The 20,740-nt window shown below is 49.9% G+C and overlaps 1 protein-coding gene and 1 pseudogene across 2 annotated transcripts; both read right to left on the reverse strand.

Moving 5' to 3' along the window:
• Positions 1-41: 41 nt before the first annotated feature.
• SERPINF1 (serpin family F member 1) lies at positions 42-12,055 on the reverse strand. Of its 2 annotated transcripts, XM_069482167.1 has the most exons (8): positions 11,939-12,055; positions 7,676-7,767; positions 5,846-6,044; positions 4,965-5,120; positions 4,365-4,568; positions 2,991-3,133; positions 1,150-1,360; positions 42-429 (listed from the first exon to the last, which is right to left on the reverse strand). In XM_069482167.1, the coding sequence occupies exons 2-8, from the start codon at positions 7,757-7,759 to the stop codon at positions 170-172; spliced, it is 1,257 nt and encodes a 418-aa protein (XP_069338268.1). In that variant the 5' UTR covers positions 7,760-7,767; positions 11,939-12,055; the 3' UTR covers positions 42-169. The 2 variants fall into 2 exon arrangements, with proteins under 2 accessions (XP_069338268.1, XP_069338269.1); XM_069482168.1 differs by lacking the exon at positions 7,676-7,767 and having other exon boundaries at positions 11,939-12,052.
• Positions 12,056-13,939: 1,884 nt separating this feature from the next.
• Positions 13,940-14,052, reverse strand: LOC138392703 (U6 spliceosomal RNA; annotated as a pseudogene).
• Between the last annotated feature and the right edge of the window lie 6,688 nt (positions 14,053-20,740).

Below are 20,740 nucleotides of genomic sequence, written 5' to 3' on the forward strand. Positions count from 1 at the left end.
AAACTTAGCATAGCTCAAAATAAGAAGAGAAAGTAACAAAAGTTAAGGATAAAGCTCTTTTATTGTATACATTGATGAAACATTATAGGGGCAGCCTTCATGTAATGTATAATATGCCATCCTTCTGGGTTTTTCTTCTTCTAGGGTATTGGAACATTAAACTGGAGGATTAAGTGCCCCTGGGGTCTAGAATTTTGCCTATGAAGAGAAGGGCTCCTGTGTCCGTGTCCCTCAGTACAAAGATGAAGGGTTGGTTAAGGTGATAGTCCAGGGGGAAGGTAGGGTGGGAAGACTGGGGCCCTGGGCTAGGGGTGGTTCCTGCTCCATCCTCATTCCACTCGAAGCCAGCCCGGTGTTCCACTTGAGTAAGCTTGATAGGTTTGCCTGTGATCTTGCTAAAGTCTGGTGAATCAAACAAGGATTGCAGCTCTGCAGAAATTGAGAGAGACTTCCATTATAATCCTGCCTTACCCAACACCCCAAGGGAGAATAAAACCGCGAGCAAGCTGGGTGTGGAGCACCACTTTTGACCCTTTGTGAGGTATTTAGAGCCCTGAGCTAGTTGAGGGTTAAGTGACTTGCCGAAGAGCACACAGCAAGTGACGTTACCATTAGAAATCAGGTCAAATAGACTTGTCTTAAGAGGCAGTGGCAGTGTTCTAAGCCTCTGTTACAGGATGTATGCTCATGGGACTGAGGAATGACTCTATAAGGAAGGCAGTTCAATCTTCCCCTCCAGCACCCTTAGAATTAAGGAATCACACCAGCCTGAGCAAGAGCGAGACCCCATCTCTACTAAAAAAATAGAAAGAAATTATATGGACAGCTAAAAATATATATAGAAAAAAAAATTAGCCGGGCATGGTGGTGCATGCCTGTAGTCCCAGCTACTCGGGAGGCTGAGACAGGAGGATCGCTTGAGCTCAGGAGTTTGAGGTTGCTGTGAGCTAGGCTGACGCCACGGCACTCACTCTAGCCTGGGCAACAGAGTGAGACTCTGTCTCAAAAAAAAAAAAAAAAAAAAAAGAATTAAGGAATCACCCATGGCCTCCCTACAAGGCCATGAAGCCCTTGAGTTCTGCTTAGCAAGGTAGAAAGCTCAAAGATTCAACCCCACCCACCAAGAGCAAAGGAGTCTTGCAAACATACTCATCTCCTGCAAGGACTTGGTAACTTCGCCTTCATAACTCAGCTTCAGCTTGGGGATGGTCAGGACTGCTTGGACAGTCTTCAGTTCTCGGTCTATGTCCTGAATGAACTCAGAGGTGAGGCTCTCTTCTATCAAGGTCAAGTTCTGGGTCACTTTCACGGGCAGAAAGAAGATGATACTCATGCTTCCGGTCAAGGGCAGCTGGCCAATCTGAAACAAGGGAGGAAACACATGGGTTAGTCCTTTAGAGCCCAAGAGGCTTGGGACAGAGACATACACCAAGAGCTGCCTTCCCTTCTGTGGTGGGGCCCTGGTGTCTTTCTGCCAGCCCCTAATCTATCCAACAATTGTCCGTCGAGGTTACTGCATTGTGGTAACAAGTCATTTCCTGAGGTTCCTTCAAAAAATAGACTGTTGTCTTTTCTTACCTGAGCCCATTACCAACGGAAGTTATCTGCTGAATGTTTTCCTGCAGTTCTGGGGAGCTAGATTTAAATTTCAGGTCTTTCACATATGGAAGTAACATTCATTGGGTGTGGGCAGGCGGGGGGAGGAGGGGAGGGGTATATTCACACCTAATGGGTGCGGTGTGCACTGTCTGGGGGATGGACACGGTTGAAGCTCTGACTGGGGCGATGCAAAGGTAATATATGTAACCTAAATGTTTGTACCCCGGTAATATTCTGAAATTAAAAAAAAAAGCATCAGACCCAAAAGGGAAAAATTATAGGTGTAATTCATTTAGATGTCACATTTTTATTAATTGCATTTGCTGTACCTGGCACTGTCTATACTATGGATATAGATATAATAAAACTCAATCTTCACATCCTTAATTAATTAATTAACTTCAGGTCTTTGTTTTCTCCCAAAGTCCATCTGCCCACAGTTACTGATCATCTGATATGTAGAGAGCACTGGACTAGAAATGGCGGCATTGGGCACAGCAATGCAGAGGCAGCAATAAAAAATGGGTCCTTTGAAGACACGGTCTTAACCTAAGGTCCATGGAATGAATGGCGTGAGGGGTCTCAAGAGCCCCCTGAAACCATGTACAGAAATGTGTACATGTGCACACATGGCATTTCTCTCAGGTGTTCCAGGCGCTTTTGTCAGATTCCCAAAGAGATCCACGGCCCATAAAAGGTTAAGAACTACCGACTTAGAATTAAAAGAAGTCGGGTACATATGAAAGCCTTAGAATGCCCATGATTTGGAGTTTGTGATAGTTCTTCAAAGTTTGGCTTTGAAGTCTAGAAATAAAAGGTCTCAAAAAAAGAGAAGAGAAAAATAACATTTGAGTGCCTATTTCACATTACCTTATTAATCCTTAAAACAAACTCAAGAGAATAAGTTTTGATGACGATCCCCCACCCCATTTTTTTTTAAGAGACAGGGTCTTGCTCTGTCACCCAGGCTGGAGTGCAGTGGCCCAGTCACAGCTCACTGTAGCCTCAAACTCCTGGGCTCAAGTGATCCTCCCACCTCAGCCTCATGAGTCACTGAGACAAGGTATGAGGCATGCACCACCACAAGCGACTGTTTTTAAATTTTTTTTTGTAGATGGGGTCTTGCTATGTTGCCCAGGCTGGTCTCAAACAATCCTCCCGCCCTGGCCTCCCAAAGTGCTATAATTAGAGGTGTGAGCCACCACACCCGGCCTCCCCCACCCCATTTTAAGAAGAGGAAAGACTCAGAGATGTTATTAGTTTGGTCAAAGTCACACAGCAGGCAAATTTAGACAGCTGTTGGGCCTCAAAGTTCATTATATTTCCACTACACCATTCTGCCTGCCTGTGTCCTCTCCCCTCCACCTGCCCCCCACCCCACCCCTACAGACCTTGCAGTTGAGGTCAGAATCCAGGCCATAGCGTAAAATAGCCTGAGGGTCTGACATCATGGGGACCCTCACAGTCCTCTCTTCATCCAAGTAGAAATCCTTGAGGGAAGTCTTTCTGGAGTCAAACTTTGTTACCCACGGCCCTGGAATGAAACGAATGGAGTGTCGTGAGCCCCAAGAGACCAGAGAGGCAGTGGGACCAGCTGTGTCTCCAAAGCATGTTACTGAAATCGCCCAACTAAAGGAATCTTAGTCGTCAGGGGCTCTGACACGTCAGGGAATAGCTTTATCTCAGCACATGTGGTATGTGGTTTGGACCACAACGTTTCCAGGACCCTGAATACTTTCCACAAGCAAACTCAAATGGAAATCAGTTGATTTTGTCAATTTGACTCCAGAACTTACAAGTTCTGTGATGGCCTCCAGGAAAAGTAAACGGGTATACACTTCTACGGTGGGGTTTCTGTGAGACAGAATCAAAGGTCAGAGCAGGAAGGGACCTCTGAGATCCTCTGATCACCCTTCTCATAGCTGAAAACGGGCTGAGCCCAAAGAGGTGCAGTGAGTCGCCAACGCTCAAAAGCGAGCTGATGCCCAGGCTCCTTCAGTTTGACGTGGCCTTTGGTATGCCGGATCTGCAGCTGTTCTCTCACTCGCTGGAGGTCCGTGCTGGGAGAGGAAGCCATTGGGCTTTTCGCTAAGAGTTTAGGAGTCCGCTCTTCCCGCTGCCTGGCACACGGTTACAAAGCATTTTAAGGGGGAGGTTGCCCAACGCCCCCTCCCCGCCGCAAGGGCTTATGGGAGTGGGGCTGGCCTCACGCTGGGCCGTGGAATGGTGTCGGGCACATCACCACAGCCTGGAAGGACAATGCCGTGCAGCACCTGCCATGTCCTAGTTATAGTTCTAGGCTCGCTGTGAAAATGAGAGACAACATGTGCGAGGTGTCTGTGAAGTAGATGTGTTAGTCTCACATTCAAGATGAGAAAACAGGCCCAGAAAGTTTACAAAATTTGTGCAGAGTAAAGGCAGAGCTGGGATTTAAACCCTGTCGGACTCAGAAGCCGGAAATGGAACACAGCGCCTAGTCCCAGACAGGCCCAGTGTCCGTGCTCGTTCCCCCCCTGCTGTCCTTTCTCCACGAGCCGCTCACGCTCTACAGACGCTCGTGATTTGTCGAAGCCGTGATGACGTGTGACGTGTGACGTGCAGACGTGACGACGTGATGACGTGCCGCACGCAAGGGGCGTGCTCAGGCCCGCCTCTGGCTCTGCCCGGCGCTCGTGTTGGGCAAGGTCTTTGACTTCTCCGCTTTCCCTGCCCCCTCTGCCGCCTGCCCCCCACTCTTGGTCAAAAAGAAGTGGAGAAGCCCTCACCCTTGAAGTAGGCCACGCCGAGGAGGAGGATGCTGATTTCGCTGGGCATCTCCTTTGTGGACCTGGCGACCTTCCCCTTGGTCTGGGCCTGCACCCAGCCGTTAATCTCCTGCAGGTCCACGCGGGGGTTGCCAGTCAGGATTCTGGGCCTGGTCCCGTATGACTTCTCCAGAGGTGCCACAAAACTGGATTTTATGCGCAGCTCTGAGAAGAGGCAGAGGAGGAGAGGTTTGTATACAAGAATTAAACCAGCATCCTCTCCGGGAGAGCATGCCGGGTTTAGCTTCGGGTTTACCGCTCCGTAGGCCCTGACTTCCTGCCCACTGTCTGCCTGTGACTTGCTGGGACTTCTGCCGGCTTCCCCAGGAACTGGATGGGGAACAACAGAATTGGCTCATTGCTGTTTCCCTTGCCACCCCTCCCACTGTCTCCTGCAGCTCACTTCCTCTTTCTCATCCTCTCTGGGCGCACGGGGCTCTTCCTGCTCCCCAGCGCCAGGCCTGGCCTGGGTGCATGTAAGCTGTTGTTTAGAAGGAAACCCCTGGCATGGGGCACAGAGCCCACGCTCCCCGAGCAGCGCAGGCTAGAAAGGCAACTCACTCTTCTCGAGGACGATCCGGGAAGCACTCTTGAGGTTCTTCTGGGGGGCAGTGACGGTTGCGAGGAGGTCCTTGTAGGTGCCATGGATGTCTGGGTTGTTGATCAAGTCATAGTAGAGAGCCCGGTGAATGACAGATTCCGTTCGCTGTTCAGCTCCTGCCAGGGAGGTGCAGATGTGAACCTTGGTCACTGCCCACCAGGGCCCAAATCGGGCCCTCTCCCAGGACAGGGATACTATCCTCATTCTTTTTGTCTGCTGAGGGCCTGAGGAGGCTGGTTTTAGAGATATTCTACATGGGCAAGGAGTTCAAAGGTAGTGGAAGAAATAGTGATTGCATCCTTGGAGATTTCCCTAAAGGAGGTTCAAGGCATCAGGCTAGAAAGAGATAAGGGCAGGAGTAACGGACACAAGTCTCCGCACTTCTCCCATCACAGCACTTAAGGCTGTTTTGCAGTGACTTGTTTATTAGTGTCCCCTGTGCACTCAGCTGTGACCCCAGTGAGGGCAAGCCCATGCCTGCCCATGGGCAGTTATACCCCCAAAACCTAGGCAAATGGCAGGCACACAGGAGCTTGTTTAAGAAATAATTAAATATTGCTTTTTGGGAACCCAGTAAATATATAAAAAAAAAAAAAAAAGAAAAAGAAATAATTAAATGAGTGTTGAAGTCACCGTGTCATGCGTGGTGCTCAGCACCCTCCCAGAGAGTGAGGGAAATGTGTGTGTGCGGCCCTCGAGCCCCCAGGTGCAGGTGCTGGGAGCCCCCCGGGACCAGCCTCACTGAGCTGAACTGTCTCCAGGGCTTAGAGAGCCACATATGTGCAGGGGCTGGACAGGGCCCCTCAGGTGTGTCTGGGACTTTGTGCGTCTCAGCACTGACCCAGCGAGAGGGCAGAGAGAGCCGTGGCCACGCTGAGTGGAGACAGGAGCACGTTGGTTGTGGGGCTCATGCTGGACCGCACACGGTACAGGTCATAGCCAAAGTTGGAGACGGCTGCTGCCAGCTTGTTCACAGGAACCTTGAAGAAGGGGTCCTCCTCCTCCACTGGTGCCCCTGTGCCATCGGGGTCTGGGGAGCCCTGGAGGAGAGAGGAAGTCCCGGATTTGAGTACAAGGACTGGTGTAGATGGGCATTGAATAACTCCACTCTTCATGGCTTTGCGTGGGATTGTCGTTCCAGCCCCTTGGGGCTGTCCTTTCTAATTCTGGTATGTTCAGCCTAATGTTAGAATGAGTCTGTACTCCGATTACGCATGAGCTCTCTGCAGGGGAGAGGCAGCTCAGAAGAGAGATTAGCAGGCCAGGTTTAAACACTTGTGACCTGTGAGCCGTAAGCCTATGACACATTTTTAAAAATATTGGTGAGGAACCTCCAAGAAATCCTGTCCTCAGGCTAAACAGCTAAACTAGGCTGCCATCTGCTCAACCTTGCCTACTACTCGCAGGCCTCTGCCTACACACCCCCATCAAACCCTCCTGTCTTTCCTGGCCCTGGTCAGATGTCTTCTCCTCCATCACAGTTTTTTTTGTTTTTTGTTTTTTTTTTGAAACAGGGTCTTGCTCTGTCACCTGGGCTAGAGTGCAGTGGTGTCACCCTAGCTCACTGGAGCCTACAACTCCCAGGTTCAAGTGATCCTCCCACCTAAGCCTCCCAAGTAACTGGGACTGCAGGCGTGCCCACCACGCCCAGCTAATTTTTCTTATTGCTTTGTAGAAGAGGGTCTCGCTATTGCCCAGGCTGGCCCCATCACAGAGTTCCCTGACTACTCTAACCCGAAGGAAACGTTTGCTTTTCTGACCTTTCAGAGGCAGCAACTACTTGCTTATTAACCACCTACCACATCCGGGCTCTTTGCTAGTTCTTTTCATTTGAGTCACTTCATTTCATACTTGCCGATGTATAACATCTCAAAAGATGCAGTACCTTGAAGGCAAGAACTAAGCCTTTTGTATCTCCACCCATGCCCAGCACCTACAGGGCAGGTGTCGGTTAAATGAGAAAGTGACGAATGGCTACATGGCCCCGTAAGGATGGGCATTTTCGTCCCATTTTATAGGTAAGGGAGCAGAGACTGAGGTAAGGGTGACTTGTCCAAGGTCACAAAGCTAGTGAAAGGTAGAGCCAGAATTCAAACTCAGACCTCACGGCAAAGTCCAGGGCTCCAGCCAATACATTCACCAGGCCTTGTCCCTCATGTGACAGGCACTTGCCCCCGTCATTAGCATGGGCTTCCCTCCCTGTGCCTGTAGCTGCCTTTGCAACCCCGCTGTCCTCTCTCTGGGCAGCAGAGAGGTCTGTCCGTGCTGTCTCATGCCCTGCAATGCCCTTGGCCAGCAGCTGAGCAAATGTCTGAGAACACTGCCCACTCAGCGAGCCGTGCAGTAGGACGAGGTAATGAGAAAAGGTCTTTACTGAAGGGACAGCCCTGGACTTGCTTAAGTGCTTTGGGTTTTTTTTTTTTTAACCCATCAGATTATCTAGGAGAATTTTGGATCTTATTTTTGTCCCCACCCTGTCTACTGAGAGGCAAGGCAAAATGTTTTCGCTCTGCGTGTGCTGCTAGAGAAACCAAGACCCTGGAGAAATAAGAGCTAGAGCCTGGCCTGGAACCTGGGCACCCAGCTCCCTGGTTCCCTCATGCTGCCCGCTAAGGGTGGCTGGGAACACCGATGCCCACCCCATGCCACCCCCATGCCCACCCCTACTGACCTCCTCCGGGCTGCCGGCGGTGTTCTGGCAGCTGCTGTGCCCGAGGAGGGCTCCCGTCCAGAGGAGTAGCACAAGGGCCTGCATCCTGGGGCCTACAAGAGAAGCACGAGGCACAGGCCTCACCCGCCACCCTGCCCCACCGGGCCCCTCTGGGCAGGGAGCAGGAGCTGGGTGGGGCTGAGTGCCTTTCCTCCAGCCCCCCAGCCTGGAAGTGGGCAGCTGGCACCCAACTTGATGACACCTCCTGGTGGTGTCCTCCCACCCCTCCACCCACCACGTGGCCCACAGTCACACCGCAAGCTTGTGCCTTCATCCCGTTGTCTCCGTTGGGGACCCACATTCAGACCTAAAGCTCCAGAGCTGCGAAGCCCCAGCCGGGCTCCTCTGTGTGGAGTGGGGTCTGGCACAAACGTCGGCAAAGGCTTTGCCCTGGAGGCAGCCGGCCTGCTCACTGGATGGGATTTGGGTTGGTGTCTCCTGTGAGTCAGGGCAGGACCCAGGTCTCTCCCATTAGAATCACAGGATACCGAGAATGGAGCTCCTGCTCTCCCCTTAAAATTCTCAAAGTCGCTTCTTAAATTCCTCTGGCGCAAAACCTGCGGCCTCGTAAGGAAGCTCATTCCCTTGCCAGATAGTTCCACTTCAAGAATGCTCCCTCTCATGGTCAGGAGTGCAGGGGCTAGGGTCAGAAAGCCTGGGCTTAAATCTCAATTCTGTGTCTTTGGGGGTGGGGGGGGGGCAGGAGGTCTCACTATGTTGCCCAGGTTGGACTCGAACTCCTGGGCTCAGGTGAGTTGAGCCTCAGCTTCTGGAGTAGCTGGGACTGCGGTCATGTGCCACTGTGCCTGCCTCAACGGTAGCTTAATAGCTCTCTAAATTACAATTTTTTTGTCTTGTAATGTGGAAATAAAATAGTACTTACCTATTGTTGTGAGGATTAAATTAGATAATTAGATAGATTAGATAATGCCTTAACAGTGCCAGAGATACGTAAGCTTGAAAAAATGATCCTGGTTCTGATATATGTCTCCCTTCAACTGGAATCCCATGGTCCCACCTCTCCCCTGTGGATGCGTGTCCTCTTCTCCCTACTGGCTTGAAAATAGCTCTTAAATCCCTGGAACTTTCTTTCCTTCAGGTTAAACACCACCACTTCTCAGTAAGCCCACCCAAGTCCCTTCACCTGCACAGCTGTGGCCTCCTCTGACCAGGCTCTGGTCTGGCACCTGGACCACAAGGGAAAACTCTGAAGTCTGGGTGCAGGGCCCCACCCTCCTGCATTCACCTCCCCTCTGAGCTCACCCTGGAGTCAAGATCTGGGGGGAGCGGGGCGTGAGCAGGGGGGCAGGGGATGAGGGCAGCTGGGGATGGTTCACAGATAAGGTCTTCCGAGAGACCTTCTGGTTAGAAAGGGGGACAAGCCCTCAGCAGCCAGGACCTTTGGCTGGTCCTTGTTGTCCCTCTATCCACATCGCCCAGTCAAGAATTTACGATCTGGGCTGGGCGTGGTGGCTCACGCCTGCAATCCTAGCACTCTGGGAGGGGGAGGCCGAGGCGGGAGGATCGCTTGAGCTCAGGAGTTCAAAACCAGCCTGAGCAAGAGCGAGACCCCGTCTCTGCTAAAAATAGAAAGAAATTAGCCAAACAACTAAAAATAGAAAAAATTAGCTGGGCATGGCAGCATGTGCCTGTAGTCCGAGCTACTCGGGAGGCTGAGGCAGAAGGATTGCTTGAGCCCAGGAGTTTGAGGTTGCTGTGAGCTATGTTGATGTCACAGCACTCTAGCCTGGGCAACAGAGTGAGACTCTGTCAAAAAAAAGAACTTACAATCTGAACTACTTTGTCTCCCCTGCCCCTCGCCTCCCCTGCGATACACACACACGCCATTATCCTTCATTATGCTTTTACAGACACATAAACACCCACCCACACACGGCACACTTACTTTTCTGCCTTCCCAGAACAAATTGGATTAGAAAATGTGGGATTGCAGTATGTGACTGTTGGCTAAAGTCCTTAAAATTAAGCTGATAATCCACTGGACAATATTGTAGAGCGTGAGAGGCAACAAAAGATTGCCTCTGAGTTTGCTCGGCTTAGGGCGGGAGCCAACCCGCCTTCCTCCTAAACCCTGGTCTACAGCTCGCATCTCTGCCTGCCGGACCCTCACCAGCAGCCCTTCTACGTGGCTGCCCCGCCACTTTCGGAGAAACCTTCCCTTGAGACAGCAGGAAAAGCTTTCTGCAGTACGAGATAGAGACGTCGACACCATCCAGGCCTCCAGCCACTGTCCACGCAGCGGCCCCACCCAGGGCTGGCAGGGCCTGCCTCGCCTGAGCCTCTGCAGACTGGTCTGCGGAGACTGAAAACTCCGAGCCGAGCCGCATGGGAGGGAAGCTGGAGGGAAAGCAGTTGGCTTTAGTCCCTCTGGCCCGGCAGGGGGTTGAGAGAGCAGATGGGGGTCATCCTGGCACAGAGTTTGAGGAGAGTAAATTTGTGATTCAAATGCATGTGAAGGTGGGACCTTAGTCCCTACAGAGCCTAAGCCAAGCCCCAGATCGGGTCATCATTGTCACAGTGTGGGTGAGGTGAGGGAAGCTGGCAGGGGCAGGCATGTGGGTCCAGAGCTGGCCCAGGCCAGACACAGGGACACGCAGTATTAACGGCACATCTTTGAATGCTCCACCTCGAGCCATGGAGATGAGGGAAGGGGAGAGATTATTGAAAGCCCCCGACAAGGGCAGTGAGAGGGCAGAGAGTAAGGGTCTGTGTGGGGCCCCTCAGAGCACACGCAACACCCTGTCCAAGGTGGTTCTCCTATGGGCTGGGGCTGGCTACCACTGGCTGGCCAGGGGCACAGGGACAATGATGCCATCCTGTCCAAAGGGCAGTATCCAAGCCAGGCTTCTGTCCTACCAGGTGGGGGAGGGCATGGGGAGGAGGTAGTATCCTCCCTGCTGGGCCAAGGTCAGGCTTTACTTTCTGCCACATTGCCCAAATTAAGAGACACAGGAACTGTGATTTTTTTGTGATCTTGCCTCTAAGCTAGGAGGATAAATTCAAGCCAATACATGTGTTTCAGATTAAAGCCAGTTGAGACAAACACCATCCCTCCTTCTCCTCCTCCTCCTCCTCCCAGAACCACACAGCCTTCAAGCCACATGGCAGTGGACGTTATAGATAGTACGGGGAAGGGTTCCTCCCTCTCCCTGGGCTCTGGGCCCACGATCCTGGAGGGGTGGGGCTCTCTTCTGGCCCACCCATGGTGACCCCAGCAGCCCCCAAGCAATGTTCTTTCTCAAGTCTTAGAAGCCGAATGAGTCAAGCCAGGACACCCCAGAGTTGCAACTCCCCACACCCCAGAAGAACCAGCCCTAGGAATAGAACTTCCTGGGTCCTGCCCACCCCCCCGCCCCTGCCTGGGGCTGAACTCCTGGTAGACAGGCATGGACCAGACAGTGGTGGGGTTCTGGGAAGCCTGCAGCTTTTCTTTGGCCCAGACCCACTCGTTGCTGTGGTTTGCTTCGGGGAGCAGAAAGGGTGTAGAGGGCACAGCCCTCCTCCCCAGCACTGGTGGCCGAGCCCTCAAGCCCCACACACTGGCTGGGCTAAATAGTGGGCATTGTTCGAGAGGCCACGACCTCACTGTTCTTCCAGCTCTTACAGCTAATCTGGCCGAGAGCATGGGTGGGGGCTGGAGGGAAGGACCCAGCCGCACTCCATCCCAGCCCTCGGCAAGGCTCGCAGGCCGGCTGCTTGGTAGTGCTGGGAAATTGCCTTCCCAGTCAGCACTGGTTGATTTTGAAAAGGAAGCAGGGACCCCAGGGAGGGAAGCCAGGGCTGGGCTGCAGGAGAGGCTACCTTCCCGACTGCCCCTGGTCCGAGCAACTCTGAGGACCACCTTCCCTCTGGGGTGCGCTCAGACCTGACACAAGAGCTCAGCTCCCCCCTTCTTCCCCACTCCCGCCCCCTCCCTTGTTTCCCACTCACTTCATTCAAAAGTCTTTCTAGCCTCTTCTGCTGCTGGTGCAGTGGGGTTTGGGGATCACTGGGTCCTGATCTCCTGACCCCCCCATTCCCTCTGCCCTCTCTCGTCCACTCACCCTCATGCCCAAACTGGAGGGACTACTGTCTTCCCACTTCCTCTTCCTTGCACCCCTCTTTTCTGCTCCCTGGGGTGCCCTGCCTGTCCCTAGTCCCCCCAGCCCAGGGGAACCTCTCCCGCCTTCCCTGGCACGCAGACCAGCCAGGGAGCTGCTTTACCTGTGGGTCCGCTGCAGCTCCACTCCCAGCCTGGGTCCCTCCAAGCCCGCACACTGAGGGGGCTCCAGCAAGCACGAGAGCTTTTTTTGCTGCCTCCTAATCCAGCGTCCAGCAGGCTTCAGATTACAGCTACTCCTTTCTTAAAGCGACCTGCACTCAATTGGGACTCTGTGATTGCATCATTGTCTGGTGTTAGCTTTAACCCACTGCTGCCCTGCCACCCCACACCCCCAAGATGCGCACATTCATTCGCACCCCCTTCTCCTCCACCAGCTCTTCCCTCGGGCCCTGGCCTTCCTTGCTGCCTGCTGGAACTCCCTGCAGGTTAGCTGGCCCCAGAGGGCACCCAGGCCAGCCGGGGGTGGGAGACAAGCCTGTCTTGCAGGAGGAAGCCCAGAGTCAGGCAGGTGGAATGGAAAAAACACTGCCCAGTATTGGACCTCTGGACCCCCTTTCTGGTCCTCGGCTCTATCACTAACTGGGATATGGGGCAAAATAATTCCCATGGTTCCTCCCTTTCCTTGGCTGGGAAATGAATGGATGGAACTGGAATGTCTCCATGCTTTTTTCCAAAAAATTCTGAAATTCTGTGATTTCTGTAGATCAGAAAAGACAGTGGGGGACAATATCTGACCAGAGGAAGAAATGAGATGTACCGGACACATGCGTGCTGAGAGGAGGCCTGCTACTCGCCTAACACCAAGCTGGGCACGGCAGAGGCTACCTGAAAAGGAGAACACAGGCCAGGCTGCCCTCGGGATGTCTGCTGACATAGGAAATAACTAAAGACTACGCCAGGGAGGAGGGGATGGGTAAGTTCACACCTAACAGGTACAATGCACACTACCTGGGTGAAGGGCACATGCATAACTTTGACTCAAACTGTACAAGAGCAAATTATGTAACCAAAACGTGTGTACCCCCGTAAAACTCTGAAATTAAAGAAAAAACTTAGTAAAAAAAAAAAAAAAAAGATTATAACAAAATGTTTTCCAAGCAGATGTGAGTCCTGGCTGAGAAAGTCCAAAAGTCATTCAGAGAAGGAGAGATCAGAGAAGGAAAGTGCTCTGGGATATTTAGCTCAAGGAAGAGAAAATTTAGGGGAGCCTTCAAGTATTCTCATGTGAAGCTCCAGGGAGCAGAGCCAGGGCCCCCGGGTAGAACTTTCCAGTGGGCAAGGTTCAGCTTTATATAAGGAAGAGTGTGTCAACAGTCAAGAGTTCAGTCCCTTTCAACAAAAAATTGTGGAGCACCTCTCTGCAAGGTGCTGTGCTAGGTACGCAGAGGAGGAAGAGCATGAAGATGAGGAAGACTCAGTTCCCACCCTCTGGAAATTTACTGGCTAGTAACAGGCTGATCCGAGAACAGATGCGCATTCTGTGACAGCTGTCTCTACAGCTGTGCTGTCCAATACAGTAGCCGCTAGTCACATGAGGCTAGAGAGCACTTGAAATGTGGCTGGTCTGAATTGTGACCTGCTGTAAGTATAACATACATACTAGATATTGACTACTCTGTATGAAAAAAGAATAGAGACTATCCCATTAATAATCTTGATGCACAATACTTTTTATATTTGTTACATATATTGGATTAAATAAATTATTTAAATTAATCTATTTATTTATTTATTTTTATAGATAGAATTTGCTCTGTCCCCCTGGCTAGAGTGCAGTGGTGTCATCATAGCTCACTGCAACCTCAAACTCCTGGGCTCAAGGGATCCTCCTATCTCAGCCTCCCAAGTAGCTGGGACTACAGGGGCATGCCACCATACCTGGCTAATTTTTCTATTTTTTGTAAACATGGGGTCTCACTATGTTGCTCAGGCTGGTCTTGAACTCCTGACCTCAAGCAATCCTCCCACCTTGGCCTCCCAGAGTGCTAGGATTACAGGCATGAGCCACTGTGCCCAGCCAACCTATTTATTTTTAGTTTGGTTAACTAGGGAATTTTTAATTACATATGTTCTTTTTTTGTTTTTTAAAATTTTTTTATTTATTAAATATGGAACAGTTCATGAATTTGCATGTCATCCTTGTGCAGGGGCCATGCTAATCTTCTCTGTATCATTCCAAATTTTTTTTTAGTATATGTGCTGCTGAAATGAGCACTAATTACATATGTTGCCTTTCTTTTTTTTTTTTTTTTTTTTGAGCCAGGATCTTGCTGTCACCCAGGCTGTAGTGCAGTGATGTCATCATAGCTCACTGTAACCTCGAACTTTTGGGCTCAAGTGATCCTCCCACCTCAACCTTCAGAGTAGCTGGGACTATAGGTATGTGCCACCACTCCTGACTAATTACTTTTCTTTCTTTCTTTCTTTCCTTCTTTTTGTGTGTGTGTGTGTGTGTGTGTGTGTGTGCGCGCGTGCGCGCATGTGGTCAAGTACGTGGCTAATTTTTTTTTTAATTTTTTTATAGAGATAGGGTCTTGCTATGTTGCCCGGGGTGGTCTCAAACTCATGGCCTCAAGCAATCCTCCCGCCTCAGTCTCCCAAAGTGCTGGGATTACAAGTATGAGCCACCGCAACCAGCCTCCCATTACATTTCCATGAGACAATGCTGCTCTAGAGGGTATTATGGCCACCCAGTTGGAATATGTGAATCTAAGCTTAGTCTTGAAGGGTGAACAAGAGTGAGCTAAGCATAGCTGGGCATGGTGGCTTGAGCCTGTAGTCCCAGCTACTTGGGAGGCTGAGGTTGGAGGATTCCTTGAGGCCAGGAGCTCAGGACCAGCCTGGGCAACATAGCGAAACCCCACCCCTAAAAGAAAAAAACAAACAAACAAAAAAGGAGGCAAGGGCAGTCCAGGTGGAGGCAATATGCAATAAATGACGTCAGGATGAATGATTATCCACTTGGACAAATTAAAATTAGATCTCTATCTCATTCCATATTCAAAAATTAACTCTAGGTGCATTAGAGATTTAAATGTAGAAAAACAATTTGTTTCCACAGAACTTTTTCTAGTGACTTCTGATTTAAATTATTTACTTATTTAGGTATTTTGTTCATATAGTTCAAAACTCAGAAGCAATAAAAAGTATACAGTGAAAAGTCTCTCATTCTGATTTACAGTCACCGATTCTACTCTATCGGCAGCTGGTGTTAATCTCTTTCCAGTGTATCCTTTTAGAGATATTATTATGCTTTAAAAAGCAAAAATACAAACACACATAGGCCAGGTGTAGTGACTCATGTCTGTAATCCTAGTACTTTGGGAGGCCAAGGCTGGAGAATCACTTGAGGCCAGGAGTTCCAGATCGGTCTGGGCAACATAGCAAGGCCCCATTGCTAAAAAAATAAAAGTTAGCAGGGCATGGTGGCATGTAGTCCCAGCTACTTGGGAGGCTGAGGCAGAAGGATCGCTTGAGCCCTGGAATGTGAGGCTGCAGTGAGCTATGATGATGAAACAACACTCCAGCCTGGGGTGACAGAGCAAGACCATGTCTCAAAAAATATGCAACACACACACACACACACACACGGCAAAATTATAAATGGCTGGCATGGTGGCACAAGCTTGTAGTCCCAGTTATTCGGGAGGCTGAGACAGGAGGATGGCTTGAGCCCAAGAATTTGAGGCTGCAGTGAGCTGTGATGATGCCACTGCACTCTAGCCTGGGCAACAGAACAGGACCCTAGCTCTAAAAGAAAAAAGAATTTTTTAAATCATAAACATTTTAGAAGAAAATATAGATGAATCCCTTTGTGATCTTCATATAGGAAAGATTTAAAAAAAAAAAAAACAAGATGCTAAAAGAAGCACAAATTACAAAAGAAGGGCCGGGCGCGGTGGCTCACGCCTGTAATCCTAGCACTCTGGGAGGCCGAGGTGGGCGGATCGTTTGAGCTCAGGAGTTCGAGACCAGCCTGAGCAAGAGCGAGACCCCATCTCTACTAAAAATAGAAAGAAATTATATGGACAGCTAAAAATATATAGAAAAAATTAGCCAGGCATGGTGGTGCATGCCTGTAGTCCCAGCTACTCGGGAGGCTGAGGCAGGAGGATCGCTTGAGCCCAGGAGTTTGAGGTTGCTGTGAGCTAGGCTGACGCCACGGCACTCACTCTAGCCTGGGCAACAGAGTGACACTCTGACTCAAAAAAAAAAAAAAAAAAACAAAAGAAAAGAAAAGGTTGATAAATTTGGCATTAAAATTAAGAACTTGTTTTCATGAAAAAATACCATAAAACAAAGTGAAGACAAGCCTCACACTGGGAGTAAATATTTGTAACACAGATAACTGACAAAAATGATTGCTAACTGTAATATATTAATAGAAAGGACTATAAATCAGTGAGAAAAAGAAAAACAATTCAACAGAAAAATAGACCCAGGTAATTCACGGGAGAATCCTAGGGGGCCAATAAACTATGAAAAGATGTTTTTTCCTCACTAGTAATCAAGGGAATGCAAATTAAAACCATAGGGAAATTCTATTTCATGCTCATAAGATTGACAAAATGTAAACATCTAACAATATACCAGGTGTTGGTGCGGGTATGGACAACCAGGATCTCTTACGTCCTGCTGGTTTATGCTAATACAGCCACTTTGAAGAACAGTCTGGCAATAAATGTCAAAGTTGTGCATGACTGTAAACGGCAGGCCTGGTAGTTAAAGGTGGGCAAGCCCCAAACTGCAGCTCAGCAATTCCACTGCTCAGCATGTGAGCTAAAATAGGTCCCACATATGTGCACAAGGAAGTACGTATAAGAACGTTATAGCGGCATCATTTGTAGCAGTAAAAACTGGAAGATGCCTGAATATCCATCAACAGGAGACTGAGCAGTGGAAAAGTCTACAGCCATGAAAAATAATGTCGCTGAGCCTCATATATCAACACAGATTTATCTCACAATGTGGAATGATACAAGTTGCAGGAGGATAGAAACAGTATGATACACTCCTGTAAGGTTTAAAGACATGCAAATTGATACTGTATATCACGTGGGGATAAAAACTTACATGGTGAAAATAAAAGAAATACATGAAAATAATAAAAACCATGCCAGGCTGCAGTGGTGCATACCTATAGTCCCAGCTACTCAGGAGGCTACTTGAGGCCAGGAGTTCAGATCCACCCTGGGCAACATGGCAAGACCTCATCTCTAATAATAATATAATACTGAAGTTCAGGTTGGTGGTTATGGGAACAGGGGAAGGATTGGGGAGGGAATATATAAGGCTGTTGCCATATTGAGAATATTTCTTAAGCAGCACAGTGGTGTTATGCAATTCATTATACCTTTTGTATGTCCTAATTATTTCATAATAAATTATAAAGAAGGAAGGTTTCTCTTTTGCTTGATCCCTAAAAAGGAGTGTGTCCTGCTCCCACCAAACGTGAAGCCTCCACCTGTGTTCCTCGAGGACATCGCCCCCATGGGCAGTTCTCTCCTGCATGATCAGTGTGTTCCAGTCTTCAAACATACTCTATTCCCTAGCACTCTGGGAGGCCGAGGAGGGAGGATCATTCGAGGTCAGGAGTTCGAGACCAGCCTGAGCAGGAGCGAGACCCCCTTCTCTACTAAAAATAGAAAGAAATTATCTGGCTAACTAAAAATATATATAGAAAAAATTAGTGGGACATGGTGGCGCATGCCTGTAGTCCCAGCTACTCGGGAGGCTGAGACAGGAGGATCGCTTGAGCCCAGGAGTTTGAGGTTGCTGTGAGCTAGGCTGACGCCACGGCACTCACTCTAGCCCGGGCAACAGAGCAAGACTCTGGCTCAAAAAAAAAAAAACAAAAACATACTCTATTCCACCCTCTTTAAAAGACACCTCCTTTATGCCACATCCCCTAAAGCCATGGCCCATTTCTCCATTCTCCCTCAGAGCCACTCTGGAAAGAGCGATTTCCTCATGTGCCTACCTGCCTCTGCTCCCATTTCCTCTAACCCCAGACTTGCTTCTGTGCCCACCTCTCCTTTGAAACTGCTGTCACCAAATTCATGGCTGACCTTGTGTTGACCACCAAGTGGACACCTCTGTCCTTGGCAGAGCAGACTATTCCTCCTCCTTGAAACCCCGACTCCACCCACACACTTCTGGTTTTCTGCCACCTCCTGCACCCCATCTTTTCTGTCTCCTTTGCTGCCTTGATGCTGGGACTCCTTTTCCTCTCCTATCTACCTCTCCCCTTAGTTGATTTCTGCCAGGTCCATGACCTTATAGGCACCTGTATGCTCCCAGATACACACTTCTAGCCCTGACCAAAATACCTAGTTGCCTACTTGACATTGAAGATGGATAAACCCAAACCCAAACTCAGCAATTCCACTCCTGCAATATCCACATGGATGCCCAATAGGTAGGATGAGCGTACAATTCATCATCCCAACAGGGACACTTCTAAGTGCTCAAGGGGGTTCTATTAATTAAGCTAAAACCACAGACATGACTTGAACTTTCCCGGGCAAACTGGGACATAAGATGACCCTGTATCAGTGTGGCATGTTCAAAACGGAAATCTCTGATCCACCTTAAAATCTGTCCCTCCCTCTACTCCCCACTTCAGTAAAAGGTGCTGGCACCTGCCCATTTTCTCAAGATAAAAACCTGGGAATGAAAATGATAAAGCCCATGATTCTTGAGTGTTTCTCTCATCTCCCACACAATCTACACACAAATTCTATGATGTCGATCTGCAAAATACATCTGAATTCTGAACACTTACCCCATTTCCATGGCTGGCACCCTGGGCCAAGCCACCTATGCCTCTTGCCTGCCAGCCAGTCTTCCTGCTCCCACTTTTGTCCCTCTCCAATCTGTTCACACAGCAGCCAAGGGAGCCTTCAGATCACGGCACCCCGAAATTAACAGGCCTCCACAGTGAATGAATCATCACTGTCCACAGTAGCACCGAGGAGTCTCCCAAACACGAGGTGGAACGAAAGAAGCCAGACACGAGATAGCACGGATTGTGTGATTCCTTTATAGAAAGTCCAGAAACAAGAAAACACTAACCTATGATTCTAGAAGTCAGGAAAATGAGTTCTGGTTGTGGATCTGGGTGCTGGTTGCACGGGGGTATTTTGTTCGTGAAAAAATTCATTAAGTTTATATATGGTAGAGACCTGTGTACTTTGCCTATTATATTTCTTTTTTTTTTTTTTTTTGAGACAGAGTCTCACTCTGTTGCCCGGGCTAGAGTGAGTGCCGTGGCGTCAGCCTAGCTCACAGCAACCTCAAACTCCTGAGCTCAAGCGATCCTCCTGTCTCAGCCTCCCGAGTAGCTGGGACTACAGGCATGCACCACCATGCCCGGCTAATTTTTTCTATATATATTTTTAGCTGTCCATATAATTTCTTTCTATTTTTAGTAGAGATGGGGTCTCGCTCTTGCTCAGGCTGGTCTCGAACTCCTGAGCTCAAACGATCCGCCCACCTCGGCCTCCCAGAGTGCTAGGATTACAGGCATGAGCCACCACGCCCGGCCTTTGCCTATTATATTTCAACTAAAAATTTTAAAGCAAAACACCCTTCAGCAGCTTCGCTTCTTACTTGGAATAAAATCCAAACCCCTTGCTCTGGCCTGCGAGGGTCCGCGTGGTCTGGCTCATCTTGCTCCATCTGGTTTTCTCTGGCTTGTCACACTGGCCCTCTTTCTGTTTCTCCAGTAACCCAAGCCCGTTTGTGCCCCAAGACCTTTGCCCTGACTGTTGCCTCTCCCCCAGTTTCTGAATGGTCAGGTCCTCATGTCATCCAGTTCTCAGCTCAGATGTCACCTGGGAAGGGCCTTGCCCCTCTTACTGAGCATCACGAAATCTCACGAATTTCCTTTACAGCATTTCTTCTCTTTGCTGTATCTTGTCTTTTTGTTTAGTTGTTGTCTAGACCACCTGCCACCATGCTTAGGCTCCGGGGCAATAGTGATCTTGTCTGCTTGTCGGTTGCTGTGTCCCCAGGGCCTGGTGTGCCGCTGGGCCCCTGGGAGGTGCTCAATAAGCACTTGCAGGGTGGAGGATGCCACTGGGGCAGCAGACCAGTGGCAGGGGCCTAGAGGCAATGGCAGTGACCCTAGGGAGTGCTGACCAGGCCCAGCCCAGGGCACTGGGGGCCAAAATGGAGAGGAAGAGAGTGCTGAGAATGACTTAGGTAGCATGAGGTTGGTGGGCTTGGAGATTTAACCTTCCAGTGACTTTTTTTTTTTTTTTTCTGAGACATGGCTAGAGTGCAGTGGTGTCATAATCATAGCTCACAGCAACCTCAAACTCCTGGGCTCAAGCGATCCTCCTGCCTCAGCCTCCCAAGTACTCCCTGGGACTACAGACACGCACCACCATGCCTGGCTAATTTTTCTTTTTTTGTAGAGACGGCTTCTTGCTTTGCTCAGGTTAGCCTTGAACTCCTGGCCTCAAGTGATCCTCCCATCTCAGCCTCCCAAAGTGCTGGGATTACAGGCGTAAGCCACTGTGCCTGGCCTCCAGTGACTCCTTACTACTCACAAGATAAAAACCACCGTCTTTGCCGTGGCCCTAGAGCCCTACGGGATCTGTCCCCTGCTCCCCTCTGACTCCTTCCTCCTCCTCCCCTCACTCCGTCCACTCCAGCCCCACGGTCCCCTGCTCATCTTGAGCTTCCCAGCATGCTCCGCCCCAGGACCTCTGCACGTGCCATTCCTCTGCCAGGCTGCTCTTCCCCAAGACCACAGTGGCCTCCCTCACCCCCTTCAGGTCCCTGATCCCATGTCACCTTCACAGCAAGGCCTTTCTTCTGAGCCCTGTCCCCTTCCCTGCTTCAGTTTTCACCACGCAGCTACCCCGACACACCACGCACTTCCCCCGCTTGTTTAT

The sequence above is a fragment of the Eulemur rufifrons genome, chromosome 9 (assembly GCF_041146395.1).
Source record: "Eulemur rufifrons isolate Redbay chromosome 9, OSU_ERuf_1, whole genome shotgun sequence".
NCBI classification, from domain to species: Eukaryota; Metazoa; Chordata; class Mammalia; order Primates; family Lemuridae; genus Eulemur; species Eulemur rufifrons.